Below are 24601 nucleotides of genomic sequence, written 5' to 3' on the forward strand. Positions count from 1 at the left end.
CAGCTCCAGGTTGAGCTGTTGTTCAGCATCTTAGCTGCAGAGGGCAGTGTCACTGGCCCTCATGTGGGATCCGAACTGGGGCCCTCTGGCGTCCCAAGCCAGTTCTTAACCAGTGCGCCACTCGGCTGGCCCAGAAACGTCTTCTTTACATTGACCTGGAATGTCCTTCCCTGGATTTTTTCCTGTTGCTGTAATTCTTCCCAGTGCCCCCAGAATGACCTGCTTGCTTCGTCCTGATCTTACTTTCTCAGCCCTGTACTGAGGCTTCTGTCGTGAGGACTTCTATCCTGGACAGTGGCCTAGGGCTCTTCCTGTGCAGCGTGGCCAGCACTGTAGCTCTGGGTGGCCATCAGCTGCCCCAGCTCTGTGCTGCTGGGAGTTGGTGCTCCCTGGAAACCAACAAGGTTCAGTCCTATCGAAGGTGGGGATGACTTCTGTCTCCTCCGACCCAAAAACCCCTGCCTCCCTGCCTCTGCCCTCCCACCTGGTCTTTAGTCTGGCCTAGCCTGCCTTTGGAAGCTATTCATCTGTGAGTGGATGTAAACAAATTGCATGAAATTCTCTTTCATATAACTGTGTGCCTTCTGTAGAATACTGACGTTGAGTAAATACATTTGACCCTTGAACAACACGGGGTTGAGGCGCTGAACTGCGCTGTTGAAAATGTGCATGTAACTTTTGACTCCCCCAAAACTTAACCATAGCCGTACCTAGGAATCCACAGAGGATTGGTTCCAGGACCCCTCTGGATATCCAAATCTGCAGGTGCTCAAGTCCCTTACATAAAACTGTGTAGAACAATGCATCTGTGGACTCTCAACTGCAGATCGAAAATACTGCTTTCCATCCAAAGTTGGTTCAATCCAGGGTGGTGAAACCCCAGGGTATGGAAGGCTGGCTGTGTATTTATTGAAAAATAATCTGCACATAAGTGGACCTGCGTGATTCAAGTCCATGTTGTTCAAGGGTCAACCCATTTAAGGGTCAAACCATGTAAATCCATTTCAATATGGTTAATGTCGTTGGAAAATTATGCCTTGTTTTTTGCAAGCATTGAATACTAGTGTTGGTTGGTAGGAAACATTGATTTATTAAATCTTTGCATCTGAATTTTTAAAGCTATATTTTTTGTGTAACACTTGGAAATCATGCATAGGCACCTGTCTGCATTATAGAATTAAAAATATATATACAGTATTACTTTGTTACTATTGTTTGTTTTGTTTAATGTAACATATCTGCAGTAACATGCCCAGTAATAGATGAATATTTGTTAGGTTGGGTTAGGGCTGACTAGTTCTCAGTAGAGCTTCTTGGTTAATACCATTCTTTATAAAAAAATCTATCTTACTTGAATTTAGAGACAAGCTGGACAGCTTCATACACGTATAGTAAGTAATGCAGGGGAGTGGATATGGAACGGTGTGTCTTGTCTACTAGAGTACACAGCTGACTAAGCACAGCTGTAAGGGCTGCAATACATGCTTTTCATTTTCAAATAGGTCTTTAATATTTAAAAAGTAATTTTTGAATTATGAAAATATTTTCCATATAGTAATTAAACCGTTTTTTTCTCCTGTCATCTGTCTTTAGTCCATGTGCTTTTCTAATAAAAGCCTGCCTCTCTAGTGTTTGTGAAAGGAGAATGAGAAACTGGTGATGTAGATCTCCACTCCGTGATCCAGTGTCTATTCGCAGAAAGATGTTCTTGTCACATAGAAGATAGACTATGGCTCTGCTTAGCTGCCCGAGGACTTTGAGAACAAGAACTGATTTATAAGAAGGCATGCAGTACGCAGAGACAGGCCCTGGCTCATTAGGCATTTCTGCAGCCTTCAGAGAAATGCAGACAAATTAATTCACTTGTTGGACTAGCTTATGATAGAATAGTAACCAGCTCTGTGGATTCTCAAAGGTTTATTGGAGGTCAGTGATTTTAGAAAATGTTCTCCTTGGAAAGCATTGCTTTTAACACATTGAGGACGGGGCATTTAAGTATTGTATGTACACGCAAATCTGCATCACCGGTCCACAATGTGTTAAGTTATAATATAGTTTGGGGTTTTTGGTTTTAAGGAAAATTTGTGCTCTTCAGGAAGTTTGTAGCATATAACGGCCAAAAATAGAGTGAAACTAAAATGCTCATCTTCATTTGAATGATGATGCTGCATAATTTATTTAATTTCCATATATATTACTGAGAAGTTAAGTGTGGTAGGTTAGCTGCAAGAGATTGCAAACTAGACTTTTATAGTGATTTAAATACATTAGAGCTTGAATGGATTTCATGATAACCTTTGGCTTAAAATCTGGCCATGACTCAGAATCACCTGAGAAGTGACTGTAACAGTTAGACAAGGTCTTGTGTCTCACACTCAGAGGTATGATCTTATAGACTTAATATTTGATTAAGAATGTCTCGTGTGTGTGCATGTGTGTGTGGTTGAGAGAGAGAGAGAGAGAGAATGTGCACATGTACACTGCCAGCCTCACATACATACATGCCAACATAACCCTCCCCAGCCACTGTCCCACAGTCAGCACTGTTTGGTGGGAGGTGGGAGGTAGAAGCTGGGCTGGGGTGAGGCAGGGGAGTCACAGGACTAGGGCATCTCTGAGCTTGAGTGAGAGGCACTTGGACATGGGATCTTCCAAGGGGCTCGTCAGGCCTCGTGGGTGGGAAGAAGTGAACACTGGCCCAAGCCTCCGGCTCTGCTAGATGGGGTGTGTCCTCCTGGGTCCACCAGGATTGAACTAGCCCAGGGAGTCCCTGGTGAGGCTGCAGTGGGACTTTTCTTTCAGAATGAGAAGGGAGGGTTTGGGGTACTTTATTAGTATGTTTAGTTAAATTAAATGTGTTTCTTTATCTTAGAAACTCAGCGGGGTGGGTTGTGTGATTTTCACCTGGTGTTGCTCAGATCCTGAGGTTGGAGAAATACTTTTCCTGGTAAAGGACATGGGTGTTCAGGTATCTTTAGGTTTGGTTTTGTTCTATTTAAAGAAAAACAAAAAACCTGAGGAAGAGATCATATAGCCATGAGTGCTCCAGTGGGCTCTGTTGTGTGTTTTCACAGTGTGTGTTTTCTCTGCATCGCGGGTCTCATGGTGCCCCCAGGCCTGTCCTCGCAGTGACCTCGCATGGCACCCCATACCTAGTTGTTCAGCATATGAACAAAGCCCTGAGGAGTCTCCTTCCTGTTTTCTTGCATTAGCAAATAATTAATTCCTGATGCTTTGAAGTGGTTTTGACATCAGGCTACACCCTTCCCCTGTCACCGAATGTCTGGGTGCAGATCACTCTGCTGACTTTGTGCAGCCAGCTGCACCCGGCCACCTGTCCTCAGACCCACTGGGCGAGCGAGGGTTGTGGACGTGAGGTGTCCAGGTCACTGACTAGGTTGACTACTTTGTATTACGTCATAAAGCCGATGCAGGACCCACTGCTGACGTTGTGTGTGTAGCCACTTCTCCACGTGGCTTCTGTTCTGTGTTTCACTGTGACAGCATTAGGATAATGAGGAGCAAATGCCAGCGTACAGCAGAACAGGTTTATAAAGTCATGTTTTGGAAGAATGCAGAGTCCCACATTACCAATCCTGTAATGCATGTTAAAATGTGTTACCTGATCATAGTTTTGCTGCCAGTGAAAAACAAACCAAAGTACAGGCAGCAACAAACACCCCTCACTTTTTACATGTAAAAGCTTGCTAATAACTAAGATTCTAGTTTGAGTTTAAATAGAAAAATTCCATTGCTTCACTCATGGAAGGGGAAGGGTTGTGGTCCTATTGCATTCCTTAGTGCTGCAGTATCACAGGGACCGAGCTTTGTCAGCAGTGAGCAGAGACCAGTTGGCCGAGAATGCCTGTCCAGTTAAAAATGGACAGACCAGGCATTCAAGGAAACAAACAAAAGCCAAACACTACCAGAAGTTAACTGAAAATTCTTGGAAGTTAAAATTCTAGCCCCAGTGTATGAAATTCACCACCATAAAGTTAAATATTTAACATTAAACATGAATTTCTAAAGGTTTCTGAGAATTGGGACCTGTGGTGTCCTGGCACCTGAGAGGTACAGGACAGATGGGACACTGCTAGCCACTGTGATGTCCAGGGGAAGTGTCCTCTGCTCACAGTTGTTTTATTGTTTTCTCTCCATGTTGACGAAACAGCCAGACCAAATCCATTTGGAATGCCTGGGATAATGCCACCGTATGTACCCCCCCAGATGCTCAACATTCCACAGACCTCTCTGCAAGCCAAGCCCATGGTAAGGCCTTTCTTCCTTCCTCCCACAGCCAGTCTGTCCTGCCTGGAGGGCTTGACAGCTGCATATGCATCAGATCTTAATGAACACTAAAATAATGTTTTAGGCTCTTGGATTGATATGTGAAGCAGGTGCCAGTGTTTGTTGAGTTAAAACTTAGCCGAGGCCAAGTGCTGACAGGAGCCGGGTCCTGCAGGCAGCGTGTGCGCGTGTGACCTGTGCCTTCTGCCCTGTGTTTCAGGCTCCGCAGGGGCCCAGCCCAGGCACTCCGGGTCAGGGTCCACACCCGTACAGCCTCGCTGAGCCGGCCCTCACTTTGGAAACAAGTGGAAAGAATTTGACTGAGCAGAACAACTACAGTAACATTCCTCACGAAGGAAAACATACACCACTATATGAACGGTCCTCCCCGATCAACCCAGCTCCGAGCGGCAGCCCCAATCACGTGGACTCAGCGTACTTTCCGGGTTCTTCTACGTCATCATCTTCAGACAATGATGAAGGCAGTGGAGGAGCTGCAAAGTGAGTGGCGGGTTTCTTATGTAGCTCTAGTCCCTAGGGAAGCTGGCTGGCTGGCCCATAGCACCGAGTGTTGTGCTCAGAGATGTGGCTTATTACAGGTAGGTGAGGGTCACGCTGCTGGGACTGGGGCTCCTCAGACATGGAGGAGAGAGGGGGTCATCATCAGCCGTTTCCACAGGGCTTTCCAGGGCGAACATCTGTTCTGCCAGCCTTGGCCCGCTCCTCTGCTAGGGTGGAGTTTTAGGAAAATAGGTCTGTGTGACCACCAAACATGGTGAAGTGTCTGGTCCAGCGCTGCTGACCCTTTCTCTCTCTCTGATTTCTCTTGCTATTTCCCCCCGACCCCTACCCTGGAAAGCATTTTAAGTTAGACACCTGTGACTTTCAGAAATTCTGAATTTCCTCTCTTCCTGAGTTCAGCAACTCAAGTCCCTACTCCACAGCTCATGGGACCAAAACCCTAGAAATCTGCCAGACCCAACCTGGAGTTCTTCCAGAGAGGGTTACTTTAAACAACGTGTGTCCCTAAGTAAATGAATTTTCAAATAAGTAATTTGTTGGGATCTGATTGAGGAAGGCTTAAATGTACAGTTCTCTTCCTCCCGATGAATCACATATGTGTCAAGAAATCTGATTCCAATTAAAAAAAAGGAAAAGAAAGGGTCTTTTCTTTACATCTGCATCTTCTTTCCCTGGGTTTGAACTCTAGTTCACGGGGTAGATGCCCAGGGCTAGCCAGTTAGTACTACATTGATTTCTGCTGTAAGACACCCAAGACAGTTTCCAGTCTTCCTGCAAGTTCTTACTGGGTGTGTCACCTGACATATCCAAAAGAGGATTTCTTCTTTTGTCTTGTTTTTCTTCCCCCATTTGTAAAATGGGCACTCATGTCTGCTGACCCCAGGCAGCAGTTACCAAGGAATTTGCTACCATCCAGGGATTGTGTGCTCTCTGGAGCAGAGAAGTATAAAATGCATAAACTCTTTTATGTGCGATCCTAAAATCCTGAAATGAAGTGAAAACTCATATAACATTCAAACTTTTAAATTAACCTTCTGGGAAGAAAATACATTTCAGATCTACTGAGTTAGAATCTCCGGTCTGGGGCTCAGAAGTCGGCTCATGTAAATGAGCAAGCCAGTGGTTCTTCAGCTCCTGGCAGTCTGAGAATAGCTGATGGGTGTCTCAGAACCTCTTCCCCTCTGGAATTCTAAGGCACTGAGTGAGCTTTTAAAAATCAGCTCATGGGCCGGCCGAGTGGCGCGATGGTTAAGAACTCGCTTGGGATGCCAGAGGGCCCCGGTTCGGATCCCACATATGAGGGCCAGTGACACTGCCCTCTACAGCTAAGATGCTGAACAACAGCTCAACCTGGAGCTGGGCTGCCGTGAGTCGCTGGCGACGGCGTAGGCTGCAGCCCCTGTGGCAGTGGGTTGCCATGGGCTACCGTGTGTTGCCATGGGCTACCGTGTGTAGCCAGCAGCTACCGTGAGCGGCCAGCAGCTACCGTGAGCGGCCAGCGTGAGCGGCCAGCAGCCAGCGTGAGCGGCCAGCAGCCGCAGTGAGCGGCCGTCCAGAAGCCGGCGACTGATCTGCCTCACCCGGGAAGAGCGCAATGATGGTGCCAACTTGGGCCAGTGAAGCAACGTCCTCCACAACTAGATTGAAGAACAAAAGGACAGCAACTTGTCTGTTCCCCTTCCCCAATCCCCCAGCACTGTTCCCATCCACCCAATTCCCCAATAAAAATCTTTAAAAAAAAAAAAAAAATCAGCTCATGTCAGCAAGATCAAGGTATCTGTATAGTACACGTTCACCTTAATAAGAATCATTCTTTCCAGACTCTGAAGCACAGGCAGAAATAGACATGAAGAAGGAGTATGGGCTCTGTGGCTCAGAGTCCTGTGTGGTGATGCGTGTGGATGCTAGCAGAGGCCTGGCATGGGGCGATCTGGTGGCAACCCTGTTCCTTCAGGTAGGGGTTCATAGGTAATGCCAATGCCCACCTGATTTGGCACATTGCCCTGTTAGGAGGCGAATTGAACTTGGGGTGAGATTGCCTGAGAGCCCCTCCCTTCTTCCTCTGGTGCGGAAGGATTCAGGTCTGCCCTGTTCCCTAAGGTCCTGGTCAGTGTCGCCTTCCCTGGAGCTGTCCTCGCTTTCAGTTACCTGTCCCACTTCTGTCACTCGCTTGTCCATACCCCCAGCTGGTGTTTTCACTGCGTTTTCTGGAAGGGCCTCTGAAAGGTGGACTTGGTGTAGGGTGGGTTTGGGCATCTTGCCCTCCCCAAGTGTGGTGAAGCGGGTGGAGCATGTCCACAGCCGGGAGTCAAAAGACTGGCGCAGGTTGCGTGGCTTAGCAGTGTTTCAATTTCCTTGAATCTGCTTCCCTATTTATTACAACAAATGAGAGACAGAGGGTTAAAATTGAGAGGAGGAAGGGAAGGATGAGGAAATAGAGTGCTTGTGCCTCAGACTTCAGCATCATAAACCAGGCAGAGTAGGACCTGGGATCAGGCTTGGTCAAAGGCATCCTTTGCTTGTGGCAGGATGCCAAGAGGGGCCATGTTCTTGATTTCAGGGGGAGGATTCTAGCATGTCGAATGAGTTGTGTGTGTCCACTTGAGGCCGTGCATAGGACAGTAGGTCACTCGCTTAGTTTAAAACTGTGGGAACAGTAAGTCAGGAGGTGGTTACTTTTGGTTTGGATGTGAATTGGCATCCCTGGACCTCCAGCATGCTCTCAGGGTGGTCTTGAGGGAAAGAAGTTCATCCATTCAGCCAAGCAACACTTGAGTGTTTGCCTGTCTACCAGTGAGCATGGCTGGTGGGCAGTACAGACAAGGTGTGATATGGGCGGTCTGCAAAAAAGTGAACAGCCCAAGTGGTGAGTGTACGAAGAAGATACCGGATGAGAGGAACTGGAGGTGGGAGCACTTCCAGAGAGGCGAGATTTGAGCTGTGGCAGTGGGGAACAGAGCCGGACATATGCAGGTGGAAGAAGGGGTAGCCTGACCAGCAGGTCACGTGAAGTCGAGGCCAGATAGAGTCCAGTCTGACTCTATTCTCAGTGTGACATGGAATGTCTGCAGCGGTTGCTTACAATGCCCTGGGGCTGGAGAGATTCTACGATTTCTTTAGAAATAAGCTTGCTCGGAACTGGGTGTCATTGTCCTCGGGATGGATAGGTATCTGTGTAGCTGGTCTGTTTAGCTTGGAAATGACTCTACAGTTGGACTCTAGCAGCTGGTCGTAACAGCTTCTGCAGATTGACTGTAGAAATGTTTTTAGTTGCTGTACTTATGCCTTTGACTTGTGCAACATCAGAGGAGGGAACATGCCACCATCCCGCTGGGTGTGTCCCTCCCTGTCAGCCCTCATGCCCTTTCTTGTTTGAGTCCCTCAGGTGTTTGCATTCTCGCCACCATATTTCCCACGGGTTGGTAAACAACACCGCAGGTGGGGGAGTCTACAAAATAACTGATTTCCTCAACAGAAAATCAATGACTTTTTTTAAAGGATGGTGCTGATGTGTGATGGGACTCTTACAAAAAAGAATTATCCCCTCCCCACCACAAAAAAAGCTTCCTACAAATTAAAAACAAGTGTTTTAAATGGCAAAGAATATAAACGTGCAGTTCACAGAAGAAACACAGGTGGTCAGTAAAATGTGACAGGATGTTGTCCTCGTTCACTAAGAAAATCAAAAGAATGCAACTTGAAACATAAGATATCTATGGAATTGGCAAACATTTGTTTTCAAAGATAAAGTTCAGTGGGGAAAAATGGGTAGAGTTGGTGGGACACGAGGTCTTGGCTCTTCTGACAGGTCCTCTGCACTGGTGGTGTCTGAGAGCCATGGGCAACCCCCAGAAGGTTGGCACCATTGGAGCTCAAAGGTGGGTGTGGGGTGCATTGCAGCCACATTGGCAAAAGCAGAGGTGTGTGTGCCCCAACTCCAAAGAATGTTCTGATATGAAACAAAAGTGCATGCTCAGGTGTCCTGTGGAACAGCACTTGCTCAGATGACAGCTGGCTGGTCTTTGGGTTCAGATAGTAGCCCCTTCACTATGTGTGTGTAGATATATACATATGTATGTACACGTGTGTGTCTGTGCTGGGCAGGCCCTATCCTGTCTCTCCCCCCCCCCGCCTTTTTTTAATACCTTACCCAGCATTTTACCTTCTTTAGCTGGGACTGTTCAAGTGTCTTTCCCATCATACTGCTGGAATGGACGTCCTGGTTTATTGCTGTCTTGAAGTGAACATTTGTCCCTGGAGAGTTTGCAGGTCTCCTTGCTGGACAAGGAGTCTAGAGCTGCAAGAGGTCCCCTGCACACAGCTGAGGCAAGTCGGGCGTCCCCACCAGGATTGAGATGAGCTAGCTGCATGGGCCCCGCTGGAGCTGTCCCTTCATTTTGCAGAATCAGAGCCTCCTGCTCTTGTTCTGTGTCTGTCAGAAGACTAGGCCAGTGCCTGGGCAGCTATTCCAGACCGATGACAAATTGTTGTGAAGCAAGTAAGAAAGAAATGAGCTGCTTTCTAACTAAATAATTTTTTTCTCCTATTCTTTTACTTAGAGTATAATCAACATATATGTCTTGCTGTTCTTGGTTAAAATAAAAAAAGCAGTTTTCTTGTTTTTCTTCTTTCTTTCCTGGCCTTTTCCAAATATTTGTAATCCTATTTTTGTTGAATTCAGAATTATGATTGGATCCTTCTGGAAGTGTTTATTTTATATTATTTTCATAGATTCATTGGCTTTTAGAATTGAGGTAGCTAATTTGAAGATTTTAGTTCTTCATCTTTTTTCTAATTACCATCTCGTCCAAAGTTATAAAATTGAAACATTAGAAAACACAATATAGGAAATCCCCCCCATGATCCCACATCTAGAGATACAATTGTTTTGAAAAGATTGGGGAATATTCAAACACCTTAGTTTTCGCTGTATAACTAACATTGGTTTTACAATATTGGGATCTTTTCTTAGAGATAGCAACTTGCCTTTTTTCCTTTTCTTCCTTTTTCATGTTTACTCTACTATGTAAGTACGTATTCTGATTTACGTCTTACCTGCTCCTAAGGTACCCGGTCCCAGGCTAAATACAACTGCAGGATTTTCCTTTCAGGTTGTTACTCTATTGTGCCAGACAAATAGTGACTTTACATTTATATTTTGACTTTTTGACACAAGGTAAGATTTCTAACATCTTCTCCTAAAAATGATTCTGAATTACTTTGCCAACTATGTATTGGCAAAAATTAATGATCACCTGTGCCTATATGTGTTGTAGCCATCCGTTGACCCATGTAGGCAATTTATACCCACCTCGTCTGACTCAGTCAGGTGTCTCTGAACCATCCCTGGTGGGCAGGAAAGTGGTGGCTCCAGCTAGTAGTACGGTGGGAGGAGCCCTGATGAGCTTGGGCAAGAAGCCCTGTCTGACTGTTGCATAGGAAGTCATTTGAGACAAGTACTTTCTCTTTTCCTGACTTTTTATGAAAGAACCCAAATGTGTGGTGTTAGCTTAATTCGGAGCCTGAGGAGACTACCCATAAGGTGTTTGTGGATGTGACTTGCAACTTCCTTCACCAGGGAGCTCTGATCTTGGTGCTCTATAGTAGGGACCACTCTGTCAGAACTCTGGTGGGGATGGGGTGAGCTGTTGAATGAGAACAGCTATGGGTCAAGTCCTCGTTCCATTCCTGAGTTGGAGAGCAGACAGAAATGAAAATAAACACACACTTGTTGAAAGTCGGGTTCATTCATTTTGACCATATCTGTGACCTTACACACACTAGATACTGCTGCTGTGGATTTGATCTTTTACTTGTCTTTCATGCTTTTTTCTTCCCTTTTGGTTTTATTTGCCTTCGTTCTTCCTTTCTTATTGACAAGTAAGCAAGCTGTGGTCAGCGCTTTCTTCCTTTTCTGCTCAATGAAGGCAAACCACACCCACGGCAATGGAGACAGGAGTAAGAAGTCACTGACTGGTCAGACACTTCTACTCAGTGTAAATGCACACCAGTCCGTCTCCATCCTGGCATCACCAACCTACTGACTAAATAAACATGCAGCAGAGAATTCAGTGTTTAGGACAGTTTGCTCTCTTCAATCCACTTTACCTCAGAAAAAGCCCCAAGTGTCCTGAAATGAGTTGAGGCCTTGCCGCACGTCTCTGAGAGTTCACAGAGCCTGGAGGTGTGGTGCTGGCCTTTCTCCCGCCACTGTTCCTGGGTTCTGAGAATCGTTCTTTTCTGTTGTTTGTCTGCTGCATTGAGTGTGTCTGTGTAAAATCTATCCTGAGGCTGGCTTTTCCTTGTAACAGCATGTGGTCATGTCTGGAATGGTGGGTCGGGGTCTGAATCAGTCACTGTTGCTGTAGCTGCGAAGGGGTTCCTTCTCTCTGAGCCTGAATTTTATCAGCAGTGAGTTATGCCTTGGGGTGTACAGGAATCCCACAGAGTTTATGCAGGCTATCTGCCCTGCCACCCACTTCCCTGTGGCTCCTGTGGGTCTCAGCAGGACCCGCCGGGCATGGCCGATGAAATGTGTCTGCATAAGCGGTTCCAAGTGTGACTGTGAGCTGTGAGCAGTTGTGTAGAAATACTGTATGTAGAAATATTCTGAAATCTCCAACCCACCTGTTCTTCAAGGCAAGGCGTTTGTCATATTCAAAATTTTGGTGTTTTTTTAAGTTGTAAAGCAATATAGTTATCCTGTTGAAATATTCTGGACTTTAAACGATAGCTATTGTCAAGATGCTTTTCAGGCAGAATTTTAGATTTTATAGTATGATTGTGAGAAGGTCATATGAGTATCTAGATTATGACATTTTTAGCTTGATAATATATATATAACAAAGCTAAGATTTACAAATATAAGTCCTGTGTGATGTTAGGTGGGACAAGCTTTCTATTTAGTAGCAAGCAGGGTCTCCCTGCTACACTGTCCCATGTGCTGTGTGTGCTTGCTGGTCGACAGACCCCAGAGACCCTGGGGCAGATCGATCACTAGGGTTGTCACACTTAGGGGGCTGCAAGATTAAGGAGCATTCCTCAGTTGTGCTTTATGTCACGTAACAGAGAAGCCAGGCTTATGCCTTCTTTGCCATAATACCTTTAGGCTACAGTTAATGTGGTTTGTTCGTGTACTAGTGGGTACTTGCTCGATGGTGGCTATATGGTCTTATCTTCACACAGTTTATAATTAATTATGAAAATGGACAATAATTACAAATAGTAACGAAGTGACACATGCCATGTAGGAAACAGCAATGAAAATAACTGGTCAGGAAGTGCCGCACTAAGGTGACATTGCATCTAAGACCTTCAAGAAGAGGCATCACATATGAAAATTTTAGTCTGCCATGAAGAGGGAGGGGCAGCAACCCAACAGAGCATGGAAGATGCTTGTAATCCTTATACCTGACAAAGAACTCGTATCCAGAACATGTAATGGCTTCCTATAAGTCTGTAAGGAGAAGCATATAGAAAATATGCAGAATATTTGAACAGGCACACCACAGTGATGTCACCCTTGGAGAGAGAGGTGCTTATCTTTATCGTTATCAGAGACGTGCATGTCACACCTGCTGAGGTTCACTGCCTTCCCTCTCAAATGCTAACATGAGAATGACTGAAAGCACTAAGTGTGTCATATAGGGGGCACCTGGGGTCTCCTGCAGGGCTGGATTGGACCCCGTCGTGGGGTTCTTTTGTGACAGGATGCATACAGTAAGTCTGTACAGCACTGTGAACTAAAACCACCAGACACAAAAAGTGTACAATTGCATGATTCCATTTTATGTGGTGTTCAAAACCAGGCAAAGGCATCTTTGCTGTTGTTAGAAGTCAGAATAGCCATTGTCCTTGAGAAAGGAAGTCACTGGAGCGGACCCAGGAAGGGCTCCTGGGTATCAGCCCTGCATCCCTGGTTGTTTATGTGGTGTGTTCCATTCCTGGGCACGTACTACGTTGTTCACTGTGACTAGTGCATTTTTGGTAGCTATATTATATTTAAATGTTTAAAATTACAGGTAATAGATGTTATAGCTCTTTATAAAACTTGTAAGCATCCAAGTAATTGGTTGTAAAATTTCACTGAATAAATGTCATTGACCTTTTTATGAAAAAGCACATGAACAGGTCTGTTTATACCACATCCTCTGCATTACTTCAGAGTTGCTAGCCTCTCCTCTCATTTCTTGGAATACTCACTCTGGACGTGTGTATGTGAAATAGGACGTCTGTTGTCCTATTTCACAGGCCTTGGCACACTTACCATATAATGAGTTTACTGATTCATGTCCTGACTGGTATATAATCAGTGAATAATTGACCAAGATTCACTTCCTGAACCTTTCACCCATATAGTAGCTGCTCTTCTCTTTGATTTTGAACAGGACTACTGATCACTATGCTGTTGAAATACTTGCATTTTTTTTTGGATGCTTCCTCCTCATCACTAGTATTTCTTCTAGTTTTGGAAAATTGTTGCCGGAGATCAAACACATGACTAGCAAACTTGGACAGAGCAGTGGTTTCTCTGAGTCCTTACTGAAGACCGGGAGCCTGGACATGGGTTAATATAATGGCAGCTGGGCTGCGCCCATTTCGTGTGGAGGCATCCCGAGTGTCAATTCCTGGTTGTCCCATTCCATGACTGGGATCGAGGAGCTACAGAGAGGCTCTAAGACAGCGGTTCTCAACCTGTGGGTCGCGACCCCTTTGGGGGTCCAATGACCCTTTCACAGGGGTTGTCTAAGACCATCAGAAAACAAAAAGATACTTAAATTACGATTCATAACAGTAGCAAAATTACAGTTATAGAGTAGCAGCGAAAATAATTTTATGGTTGGGGGTCACCACAGCATGAGGAACTGTATTAAGGGGTCGCGTCATTAGGAAGGTTGAGAACTGCCAGAGTCTAAGATATCACAATTCTTGGCTTAAGATGGGGTGGTCTTCTAATCACTCCTTTCTGCAGGGTGGTTTTTGTTGTTGTTGTTTTTTTGTTTTGTTTTTTGTTTGTTTGTTTTTTTGTAGTAGAACTAAAATGAAGTGAATTGGAAGATAGGATTAGCGGGTCTTAAAATTCCTCCATCTGTCAAGTGGATCAGTCAAGAAAGGCAAGCCAATGAAAAACTCTCTACACTGGCATGCCTGTGTCCGGCGCTGATTTTTAGGATATACTTTTGGCTTGGTGTCTGCAGGAGAGGGATGAGGGAAGGGTGGTGCCTGGGGATACCCTGGCTGCCTCCACAGCAACGCTGTCCTCCAGTCTGCTGGGGGCTGCAGTGCAGGGAAGGGGCCTGATCCCTGCTCAGGCCCCTCCAGGTTCCCTGCTTCCTCCAGGACAATGCTTGCCCTGCCCTCCTGCAGTAAACTTTCTCTTATGTTGTGGTCTATAATGCATAAATGAATAAAGAATTTATGAAATAATGCCATTCATACCACATTCACTGCATTCTGTTGTTCCATTTCAGTGCTTAAAAAATGCTGGTTAAATCCACCAAATTGTTTTCCCAGGCTGCTAATGGGTCAAACCCACAGTTTTAAAAAAATACTGATTGAAATACCTCATTCTGGTACTTGAGATACTCTGTGATCTTCCCATCGCTCTTCCCCACCCTATTTTTTACTACTATGCCAAATAAAGCCATTCCCCAAATAAGATTTAGTTAACTCCCTGTTCTCCGAACTCGCACACTCATCCTCTCTACTTGGGCCTGGAAGGTGCCCTCTGCCCTGTCTCCGCCTTGTGCCTCACCCAGGCCTTAGCTCCCTCCCATGCCCTTTCCCAGGAGCAGGCTGGAATGCCCTGTATGTTCTCACTTGACATGGAATACTTTACATTTATTGATAAATTATGCCTAATGTGATTCAGATAACATTTAATCTTCTATGGCCTGATATTATTAATTAAATGTGATTTTTTTAAAAAATCTTGTTTCTCCAAGACTACTGAGCGCCTTAAAAGCAAGGCTGTACCCCATGGTATTGGCACATCCTAGACCATCTTTAACCTGAGTAGTTGGCATAGGCTAGTTGCTGGATGTTTACTCTTCCACAGTGAGTGGTTATCACCTACCTACCCGTTTGGTGCAGGTAGAGAGTGCTCCTGTGTAGGGTTGGTTCTCTGTGGAGATAGTTTGTCGGGGGATGTAAGATCAGTAAAGCACAAGGTACCCTTGAGTCTGTAACATGGGCCCTTGTTATCATGTGTGTGGGAAGTGGTTGACACTAACACTAATCGTGTTCATTTTTTGTTCAGCCATATCAGTGGGAACAAAATTGGCTGGGAGAAGACAGGAAGCCACTCAGAGCCTCAAGCGCGGGGAGACCCAGGAGACCAAACAAAGGTAGTAGGTCCACACCTTTTTTCCTCTCAAGTTCTGGCTCTGTCAGTATGTGGTGGTAGAGATTGTTTGAAAGTTAAACATGCTCTCCCTCTTTTTAAGCATGTTACAAGTAATACAGACATTGGCAGGGGATGAGAAAATGGAATCACAGACATTGGCTGGGGGAGAAGGACCATGGACATTGGAGGGGGGCAGGGGAAGGAGGGATCCCAGGGCCCTGCCACCTGCCTGCTCTCTTTGCACAAGGCAAGGTGGGGGCCCGATGGAAATCCACCCCCCTGTCTGCTGGTTGTGTAGACTGGTCAAGCACTTAGAGCCTTCCAGAGCTCTACCCTCAGAGGGTCTTTGTGGGGATTCAGAAAGCACCTGGGATGTATACAGTAAAAATGAAAATAAACTATATTCCATTTTCCCCTTTTTTCTGCTTCTACCTGTTAATAGTGATCCCTAGAAATATCTTTTCAACTGCAAAATCACATCTGTCCCCACATACAACCACTCAGACGAGCAGGTCTCTGGCTGGAAGAGGCATGTTTATATACAAAATATCAGAAATCTGTTTAAAACTCTGAAATACACTCACTGTTGAATGATTATATTATCCTATAAATAAGCTTCTTGGATGCCCACTGTTTACAGAACGCTTTCTAATTTTCAGTGGTTTATGTCTGTGTTCTGCGGAATGGGGAGTATAGAAAATATTTGTGAATTATCCAAGAGAGTTTTCTTCTTAAGACCAATTTTGGCACTTTGTGTTTTAAAATGAAATTAAGCCCTTAATTACATAGCATTGTAAAGAATACATATTTTTTTAAAAAACAGAGAAATTTATTTTCTTTAGTGAGGCACAAAATCAGGCAATAACCAATATTATTTCCAACATTTATTGTGAGGAAAAAAAAGGTTATTGTGAGAAAAAAAAGTTTATTGTGCAAATAATTGCTTTTGGTAAACAATTCAGACTTTGCTAAAGTTTAAAAAGAGAAAATTGAGTGTTCCCTCTGCCTTCCCTTCCCTCTGTCCCACTGCCTTGAGGCAATCCATCACTAAGGTGATCATTGGGTGTCCACTCTCTTTCCTGTTCATGTACCTACGTTCCTTGTTTTGGCGGTTGGTTGTTACAGAATGGATAGTTTTCACCTAATGATATACCAAGCACAGATTTCTGTGTCACTATATATAGATATGACTCATCATTTTTAATGGAATTAGCTTGGTTTTTTTTTGCTTTAATTTTTGATAAACCGTTTCCTGTGCATAATTATTTGGGGCAATGACCAAAGAGAATGCCTAAGTTAGGGTTTTTGTTTATTCTTTAGATACCAGCTGTGGTACTAAAGAGCAGGCCTGAGTCAGGCCTTGATTTTGAGTCCAAGTCCCACAAGTTACTGGTCATGTTACTAACCATGGACAAATGGCATGCCCTCTCTGAGCATTAACTTCCTCATCTGTAGAGAAGGTGATGCCTACTTGGTGTTAGGCAGGGTAGGGTCTCCAAGGAAAGTGAAAACACAGGAATTGGCTACCTGGGGCTAGCAGACACAGAAAGCCGCTGTTAACCCCACAGGGGCCCCCAGGGAGAAGCCATGGGTGGGGGCACCCAGCAGAAGCTGCAGGTCCTCGGGGCTCCTGTCCCCCAGCACAAGCACGTGTGTCATCCACTCCCTCTGTCCAAGTGAGAGTGGACCAGTGCTCCCTCTGCCTCGGTGGCAAAGGTGTTCATCGTGTCTCTTCTGGACAGGACTCCATGTCACGGGTGGACAGACAGGGTGGCAAGACCCCAATTTCCCCTCTCGCCCATTGCTCTGTAGGCAGAAGGTTCGTCCACTGCCTCTTCAGGCAGCCAGCTCGCTGAAGGAAAGGGGAGCCAGATGGGCACTGTCCAGCCAATTCCGTGCCTCCTGTCCATGCCCACCAGGAACCACATGGACATTACCACGCCACCCCTGCCCCCTGTCGCACCTGAGGTGCTGAGAGTGGCCGAGCACCGGCACAAGAAGGGGCTGATGTACCCGTACATCTTCCACGTCCTGACGAAGGTATGCGCAGTGGTCACTCCGGGGTGGGGCCTCCTCCTTTAGAACTGTATTTCTATCTTACGAACTTTGCAACAAAACTCATTTTTCCCCTTTCTAAACTTTGAGAAAAAATGATTAAAATTTATACCTGTAAATACAGTGAAAAAAAGAACTTGGGGAAAGTCTCATTTTCCCCTTCAGTGTAGTATAAAATACTTTTTAACTTCTAATTAATGACACATCAAATTATTTTCTGACTTGTAATTTTATTCTCTTCATTTCTAATTTCAAGATTTCCTACATCATATTTGTGCCATAATGTTAGGTTTAATTCCAATGTCACAGATAGTGTCTGTCCCAGAAATGACCCCTTGTGAGCCGCTGAGTGCTTTGTATATTTTGACTTGTCATCTACCTCATTGAGTACAATTTTTGTAGCACTTAAAGCGAAAAATGGAACACAGGATTTGTAGCATCATAGTCAGAACATGTAATTTATCTTTTTACAGCGTCCTAATTTCATATTATTAGTCTTATTAAATGAATGCTTAAATGGTTATACAGTGTGGCATTAACTGGTCTTGAATCTTGGTGTCTTAAATGGATCTATGTGTATTTAAATTTCCTCGATGAGTCCTTATGTTGGTATTTGTTATCACAGACCCACAGTTCAACAAGTTACTTTGGTGACCAGATGTCTCATGCAGAATTTCTTTATTACTATATATTTTATATTTGAACAAGTTTTCATCACTATCTATCCGCAATATATAACCAGACTTTTTCCTCTCTTATTTTCTGCAATCCATCTGTGGTTTGTAAAATAGAGGCAGGGAATGCAAAAGTCACTCCCGTTCCACAGCTACCCCAGCTGGACTTCATCTATTAACCGACCAAACGGAACATTGCTTACTTTTATAAATGAAAAGACATGAAGAATGTTTAAATCAGTGCTGTTAACTCAGCTCCTTTAATTTATTTTTAAATTGTAATTGCCTCCAAATCTCATCTGGTATTTGATATGGGTATGCATGTATGGTATCACTTTTCAAATTATGATTGTTAAGGTAAACATTTTATTTTTCAGGTTCAACATAAATTATAAGAGTAAGTGAAAAGTTACTGTTGCTGGAAAAGGATTTTGCTAAGTTTAAAGAGACCAAGGTTTGGGGAAGATTTCACCCTTTCCCCGTGGGGTTGTTTGGGGTGTTAAGTCCCTGGGCCCCCACTCTTTCTGTCCCGCCACGCTGGTGGGTCTGACTCGGGTGGTCAGCTAGATCAGTCTAGTGCCGTAAACTGCTTATCCACCTCATTACTCACTGATTTTAAGGGCGAATAAATATTGATAAAATGACTATGGTTGACAAAAGTAAACTTGACTGTCTTTTCAGACTTTAAAATCCCACCTAAAATTTTTTAGTGTATTAGGGAAAAGTTTAGACTGTAAAACCTGCCGTTTCCTGTGAGATGAGCAGCTCTGATGTCTAATTGTCCAGGCTGAGACACTTGCAGTGAGGTGAACCTTTGTAGTAATGTAGAGAGTTATCAAAACCTCATATTGAGGGAGTAAATACTCCCTAAATGAGAGTGTTAATTAATGAGTATGAAGGTACTGAGAATAAGGTAAAAGAACAATTTTGAAATTAAATTTGTGTGAAAGAAATAGCAAATGTTATGAAATTATTAAAAGAGTATATATACTGTGGATAAATTTAATAGACATTGAACATCATAAATATATTTTTATGTTGTGAATATACATAAACAAAATTCCTTGTAGAATCTCTGGAGATGCATCGTGATGCCATAAATATCCAAGACAGGACCATAGAATTTTTGCACATGGTCGCAGCAGTTGCGTGTCTCCTGGCAGCATGGTCCTCTGCGAAGCCCCTGCCGTGCTGGCCTTGGACCATGAACAGAACGGGGAACCCTTCGTTTTCTGTCTCTAGTGGCTGTCACACCCTCTCATTCAGTAGGACAAGTCTTTCAAGTTGCTACACTGGGGTGGAGGCCTGATACATGCTGAAAAATACACAAATAAATAATAGTTAAGAGAATTCTCTTAGCTAGGTTATTTTGTGGTAATTTTTTATGGGTGAGCTTGGTAAAGAGACTTTGACCATTTTATATTCAGGATACTCGGTTCTTGGATTTCATATAGGTTATTGAAAATTATGAATTTCATTACATATGACTCATAAACATAACTTGCAAGTTCTCAGTAATTTTTAATCTGTTGTCTGATTTATCTGTCTAAATTGTTTTGAAGACTTTGGGATCATATATGTGGTTTTTTTGTTTTTGTTTTTTCTTGGTTCAAGATTAAAAATAAGACAATGTAGATTTTATTTTGACTTTTTGAGCATATGTTTTGACCACAATCTGCTAAATAAACTCTCCCTAAACATCTTCATATAGGCAAGTTGTTAAGCAATTGATTTGGAATAGAATTGCAATGTCATTAACTGGGGATACAGTATATTTCTTTGAGTTTATTGTAAATTCAACATGAAAAATGTGCAATATTATTCTGCTTTCTTCCATGCAAAGGGTGAAATCAAAATTGCTGTTTCTATTGAAGATGAAGCCAGCAAAGACCTGCCTCCTGCCGCCCTGCTCTATAGGCCAGTTCGTCAGTATGTTTACGGAGTCCTGTTTAGCTTGGCAGAAAGCAGAAAGAAAACTGAGAGACTTGCTTTTAGAAAGAACAGACTTCCACCAGAATGTATGTACTGTAAAATCCATTGTTTGTTTTCCTCGGTACCTTGTAATCTCTTGTGCATTTTCTAAAGCATTAGAAGGATCGTGACTGAGATCACCCTGAGTGCCCCCACATAACGGAGGCAGTCTGCATCTGGGCTCTTAGGAAAGGATAGCCATGGGCTTTTTTCCTCCATAACATCTCAGTAATGATGGTTATTCAATAAAATGATAAACTGCAGGTGTATGCTTTAACTGATCTGCACATGGTCCTGGTGATCACCGCCCTGCTGTGGTTAGCACGTCCCAGGCAGGGTGATGGCAGTGTCTGCTCTCCAGAAATCAGTGTTCCTGGGAGGTCCCACCAGCATTCCGCTCACCACTTCTGTGTGGCTGGTGTGTTGTTCATATCCCCGATGCCAAAGGGACATGTATAATGGTTTCCCTCAGAAACCCCAGCTGGCTGACACTGGGATTAAAGGGGGAAGTGGAAAGACAGAAAGTATTGTTTGAAATGTTGGCAAATGTTGAGGTCAAAGCAGTTTTCATTTTCTAATGGGCCAGTGTAATATTTTGGGAAAACTGTGCCTTTCTGTTCTAGGTAATTTTATCTACTAATGTAGGGAATATATAAGTCACTATTTAGCAGGGAATAAAGAAAAGTTTCCCAAAACATATAGCCTGAAATAAGAATATTATGAACCATGGAAACTGTAGATTACTCTCATTCCTTACTTTAAGAGTATGTACTTACTTATTATTAACTAAGGATATATCGTGACAGATCACCTGCATGGGAGTGGGTCAGTGCAGGCCTGGGAGATGGGTGAAGCTGACTAGCTCAGGGACGTGTATGAGAGAGGGACTTACCTTTGTAACTAAACCAGAGAGATTCTAGGGATGCTAAACACTCCGTTCCATAGATTCGTTTTATGTTTCTGATTACTGTAACAAAAGACTGATTCTGTAAGAGTTTAAAATAAAGCATCTGTTTGTCACTACCCTTGCTTGAGGACAGCTGTACTGAGAGTAGTGCGAGATGTTTGTGTGACTGTAGCTGGAAAAGGTGGTGCCAGCCCTGCAGGCCTCCTCTGGCTGATGCTCTGCTGCCTAGATCAGGCCCAGAGACACCACTTGAACACTGAGTGTTGTCAGTGAGCACTCGTTTCAGAGGCCCAGAATGTTCCTGATGTACATATTCTCAGTTTCCTCACACTGTATGATTCATTTGCTCAGAAAAGAAGGACCTTTCCTACTTTGCACAGGGTCGGTCAGTATTCCATGCTGGCCCACCTGGGCGGCCCTGGCCTTGCAGCCGTGACCCTTTGGTTCTCTGCTGGCCCTGAGTGGCCAAGGCCCCATGGCCCCCTTGGTTCTCTGCTGGGCCTAGAATGCTGTATGCTGCAGAGTCCCCGTGTGGCCCCACTTCCTGTCATGTCCTCAGCATCTTGACACCATTTTTGGCTTTCATGGTGAAAGCTATTCTTTTTTCTTGGCTTGTGTGTTCCAGAAACATAGTTCTTTATACAACAGACTTCTTAGGAGCTTTCAGTGATTATCACAGCCTAGCACCCTCAGGTCCCAGGATGGGATGGTACCCCTTTGCAGTGTTCACAACTTCATAGAACAGGCTGAATATGGCTGTTGTGCTCCGTTCACGCCCTCAGCAGTGGATGGTGTGCATCCTTCCCATCTGCTTTGTCCTTCTTCCTCCAGTTCAGGGAGTTCTGTGTTGCAGGTGAGCTGCAGGCACTCTGAGGAATTAAGAGGCTTGGTCTTTTCTGTCCTGCTGCAGGTCTGCAGTTTTAAAACACTGTGGAATGCACAGTTGACAACGCGCAGCACACGCACAACTTGTTGGTTATTGTATTGTACCTGGTGGTGCAGGTGGTGCTTGCTGGCCTGGGAGAGGCTGGCCTGTTAGCAGACAGTAGGGGAAGCCAGGACAGCGGAGGGTATTCACTAAGTGGACCAGCATCCTCTGAGTATAAGCAAGAGAGAGGCACATTGTGGTGAAGAGCCGAGCGTGTAGACCACATAGCAGGGCCCAACACTGTCTCGCCAAGGTGCCAGGGTCAGCTTGCCGGCAGTAGGCCAGCTCTAGCTGGGGTTAGAGGGTGTGGGGATGGGGTGATTGAGGAAGGGAGAAGGGTGGTACAGTCGGGATGACTTAGATGGGCTCTGAGAGGCTCTGGATGGGGGGGAGAGGCACGGGTGGGGGGATACAAAGAAAAGGAGGAGGGCACACCAGCATTCCTTGTCAGACCTGGCTGGGATGAGTGGGAGAAGGCCTTAGCTTGAGAGAGAACCCTGCAGGCATTCTTTTCTCCCTGCTTCCACTCCCCTCCCCACTCCTCTGCCTTCTTAAGGGCTGGAGGTGGAGTTATTTGTTATTGCTGTGTTACTTTTGGCCAATGGGAAGTATTGAGTAGGGAGAGGAAGATGAATTTATCAAGAGAGAAGAGAAATCTGGAGGAGTGATGTTAGGGTTATGTGGGGGGCCTGGTGGTGGGGGGTAGGGTCTGTATTCGGGCCACCTTTCTTGATGAAGGCAAGCACTGGAATGAAGCTATGTCAAGGTTTGGTTTGGAAAAGGGATCCAGCTGTTACTAAGGAAACGGGCCTGGACTTAGGGGTGATACTGGAGTGGGGTGCTCATCCACCGTGGAGGAGGGCCAAGGCTATGAGTGGCAAGTGTAGTTTAACATTTAATACTTCTTAAATGGTAAGTAGGATCTATGTCTGTTACTGCTGTGTATCGCTCTCTTAGAAGAGTGTCTAGCCAGCACTAAAAAAGTAAATGAATAACTCATGTAGATGATGTGGCTTGTTGGAGTGGAGACCCAAAGTGTGGGTGTGTGGGAGTGTGCATCATCACTGAGATCCTGTAAAAGGTCAGTGCTGAATACATTGCAGTCTTTTCTGCTCAGGTGACTTACGAACATGGGGTTTGACTTTTCTGTAGGCACAGGAGAGTCATTGAATGTTGCATAAGGGTGGTATTTCTGTTCAGAAAGATGGGGTGGGTAGGGACTGCAGCTGAGCTAAAACAAAGACAAAACCTTGAAATGGGAAAGAAGGGTGGTTCAGATGCCCACTGCCTAGACAAAGCTGAATTAGCCCCTGGAACTTAAACGTTATCTGGAGAAATGTATTCTTAAAGTGCTGTTATAAATAAAAGTTTACCTCTAGATAGAAAGATGTGTAAATTTGACCTCTGAGTTTACAAGTTGAGAGGCCCTAGTTAGCTCTGTAATTTTGGCGGGTGAGATTTTAATAAGTGGCTTTAGAATCTTGGTTTTTTGGCGGAGCTGATAAAATTGAACTTGTTTCATGCATTGGTTATGTTAATAAGGGGAAAACAGCCTGTGAAAAGGGTTTGTATGTAATAATCCACGTCTGCTGATGATCTCACTAACTGAAACACCAGGTGTCCGTAGGGTTGAATTTTGTCCTCAGATTCTTATGTGATTGTTGAGCTTTGAATGCTCTTAACTTGCTCAGACCAAACCTGTGTGAGAAATCAGCATGTGTACTGAGCGACCTTACACCCTCGTTGGCAGTGCACTAAGATTACTTCCTAGGACCCTTCATTAGATTCCGTTTGGCTCTAAACACTGACTCTGATGATGCCATGGGTTTAGGTGTCCGTGCCTGGAACATATAAGTAACTACACATTTTATATTCTTATGGAGAAAATGCTGTAATTTCTTGGCACTGTGGATGAGATGTTAAAATGGCAGTGTCTGGTCATGCTGAAAAGAGGCTGACCTTAAACGGTTTGGCTTCTCAGGAGTTCTCGGTTTACAAGATTTGAAAGATGAGTCTGTCGAAATCTTGTTTTACCTATGATTGTTCTTCGAGCACATGCAGATGAAATGAAATCAGTGGCACATTGCAGGAGACTCATAAACCACGTGGAAGTACACTGTGAGAGCCTCGGGACAGACTTGTTCCTCAAATGCCTGCTGGCTTTGCTGTCCACTTTGTTGGTCTGGTAACAGGAACCACACTGCACGTGTTCCAGTGAACCCGCCTCCTCAAGTGGGTGATGAATTTTGATCTAACATGGCTTCGGAATGCTGTGTGTTTCTGATGTGGTCCCTGTGACAATCAGGAGTTTCCCAAGAGGGCTTGTTGTCAGAATTAATCAGAGGGCATATTGAAATCTGAAGGCTTGTGTAAAAGTATTTAACTCGCACTAGATTTAAGATACATATCCATTTGGAAATCTAGTCTTTTGATTAAGGCATATGATAAATTGATCATAATCTACAATGAATTTTTGTGTGATTTACAAGTTCCAATTTTAAAGGCATTATATGGTTAAAGTAGGATATCTACAATCAGGTCCTTAAAATAATTACAGCCTGTGAAAGTCATACTGAATGACATGCTGGCAGTTTATTTTCTGTTGTTCTCTGCCCATCCCTAGGTTTTATGATTTTGCTTTTAAGAAATACTTTAGCATACTTGTTTATGATGGCAGTATGCTACTGAAGTCACTGTTGTGGAATCGTGCATCCCACCACTGGGGCCAGCAGAAGACTGTGAACCCTAAACAAGCGGATTCTCCCAAATGTGCTGGGTGGTGGCATTGGTGGCAGTGGCTGCTGCTGTGGGGGGAGGTGGGACCAAGGAGCTGTCTTGTGTAGCTGCTAGAATAAGGGCTGGGCTTAGAGACAGGCACCTGGGTCTCAGCCATCCCCTGCCTGGAGTCTTTC

The 24601-nt window shown here is 44.5% G+C and overlaps 1 protein-coding gene across 2 annotated transcripts in view; it reads left to right on the top strand.

Moving 5' to 3' along the window:
- FAM120A (family with sequence similarity 120 member A) overlaps positions 1 to 24601 on the top strand; it is a 112663-nt gene that overhangs the window by 54466 nt on the left and 33596 nt on the right. For both annotated transcript variants that reach the window (XM_019628372.1, XM_019628373.1), the window contains exons 6-10: positions 4172 to 4269; positions 4508 to 4788; positions 15068 to 15155; positions 16967 to 17194; positions 19727 to 19901. In XM_019628372.1, the coding sequence (XP_019483917.1) occupies positions 4172 to 4269; positions 4508 to 4788; positions 15068 to 15155; positions 16967 to 17194; positions 19727 to 19901 (870 nt within the window). The remainder of the gene's footprint in view (positions 1 to 4171; positions 4270 to 4507; positions 4789 to 15067; positions 15156 to 16966; positions 17195 to 19726; positions 19902 to 24601) is intronic.

This window comes from Hipposideros armiger, unplaced genomic scaffold (assembly GCF_001890085.2).
Source record: "Hipposideros armiger isolate ML-2016 unplaced genomic scaffold, ASM189008v1 scaffold_783, whole genome shotgun sequence".
Lineage (NCBI taxonomy): Eukaryota > Metazoa > Chordata > Mammalia > Chiroptera > Hipposideridae > Hipposideros > Hipposideros armiger.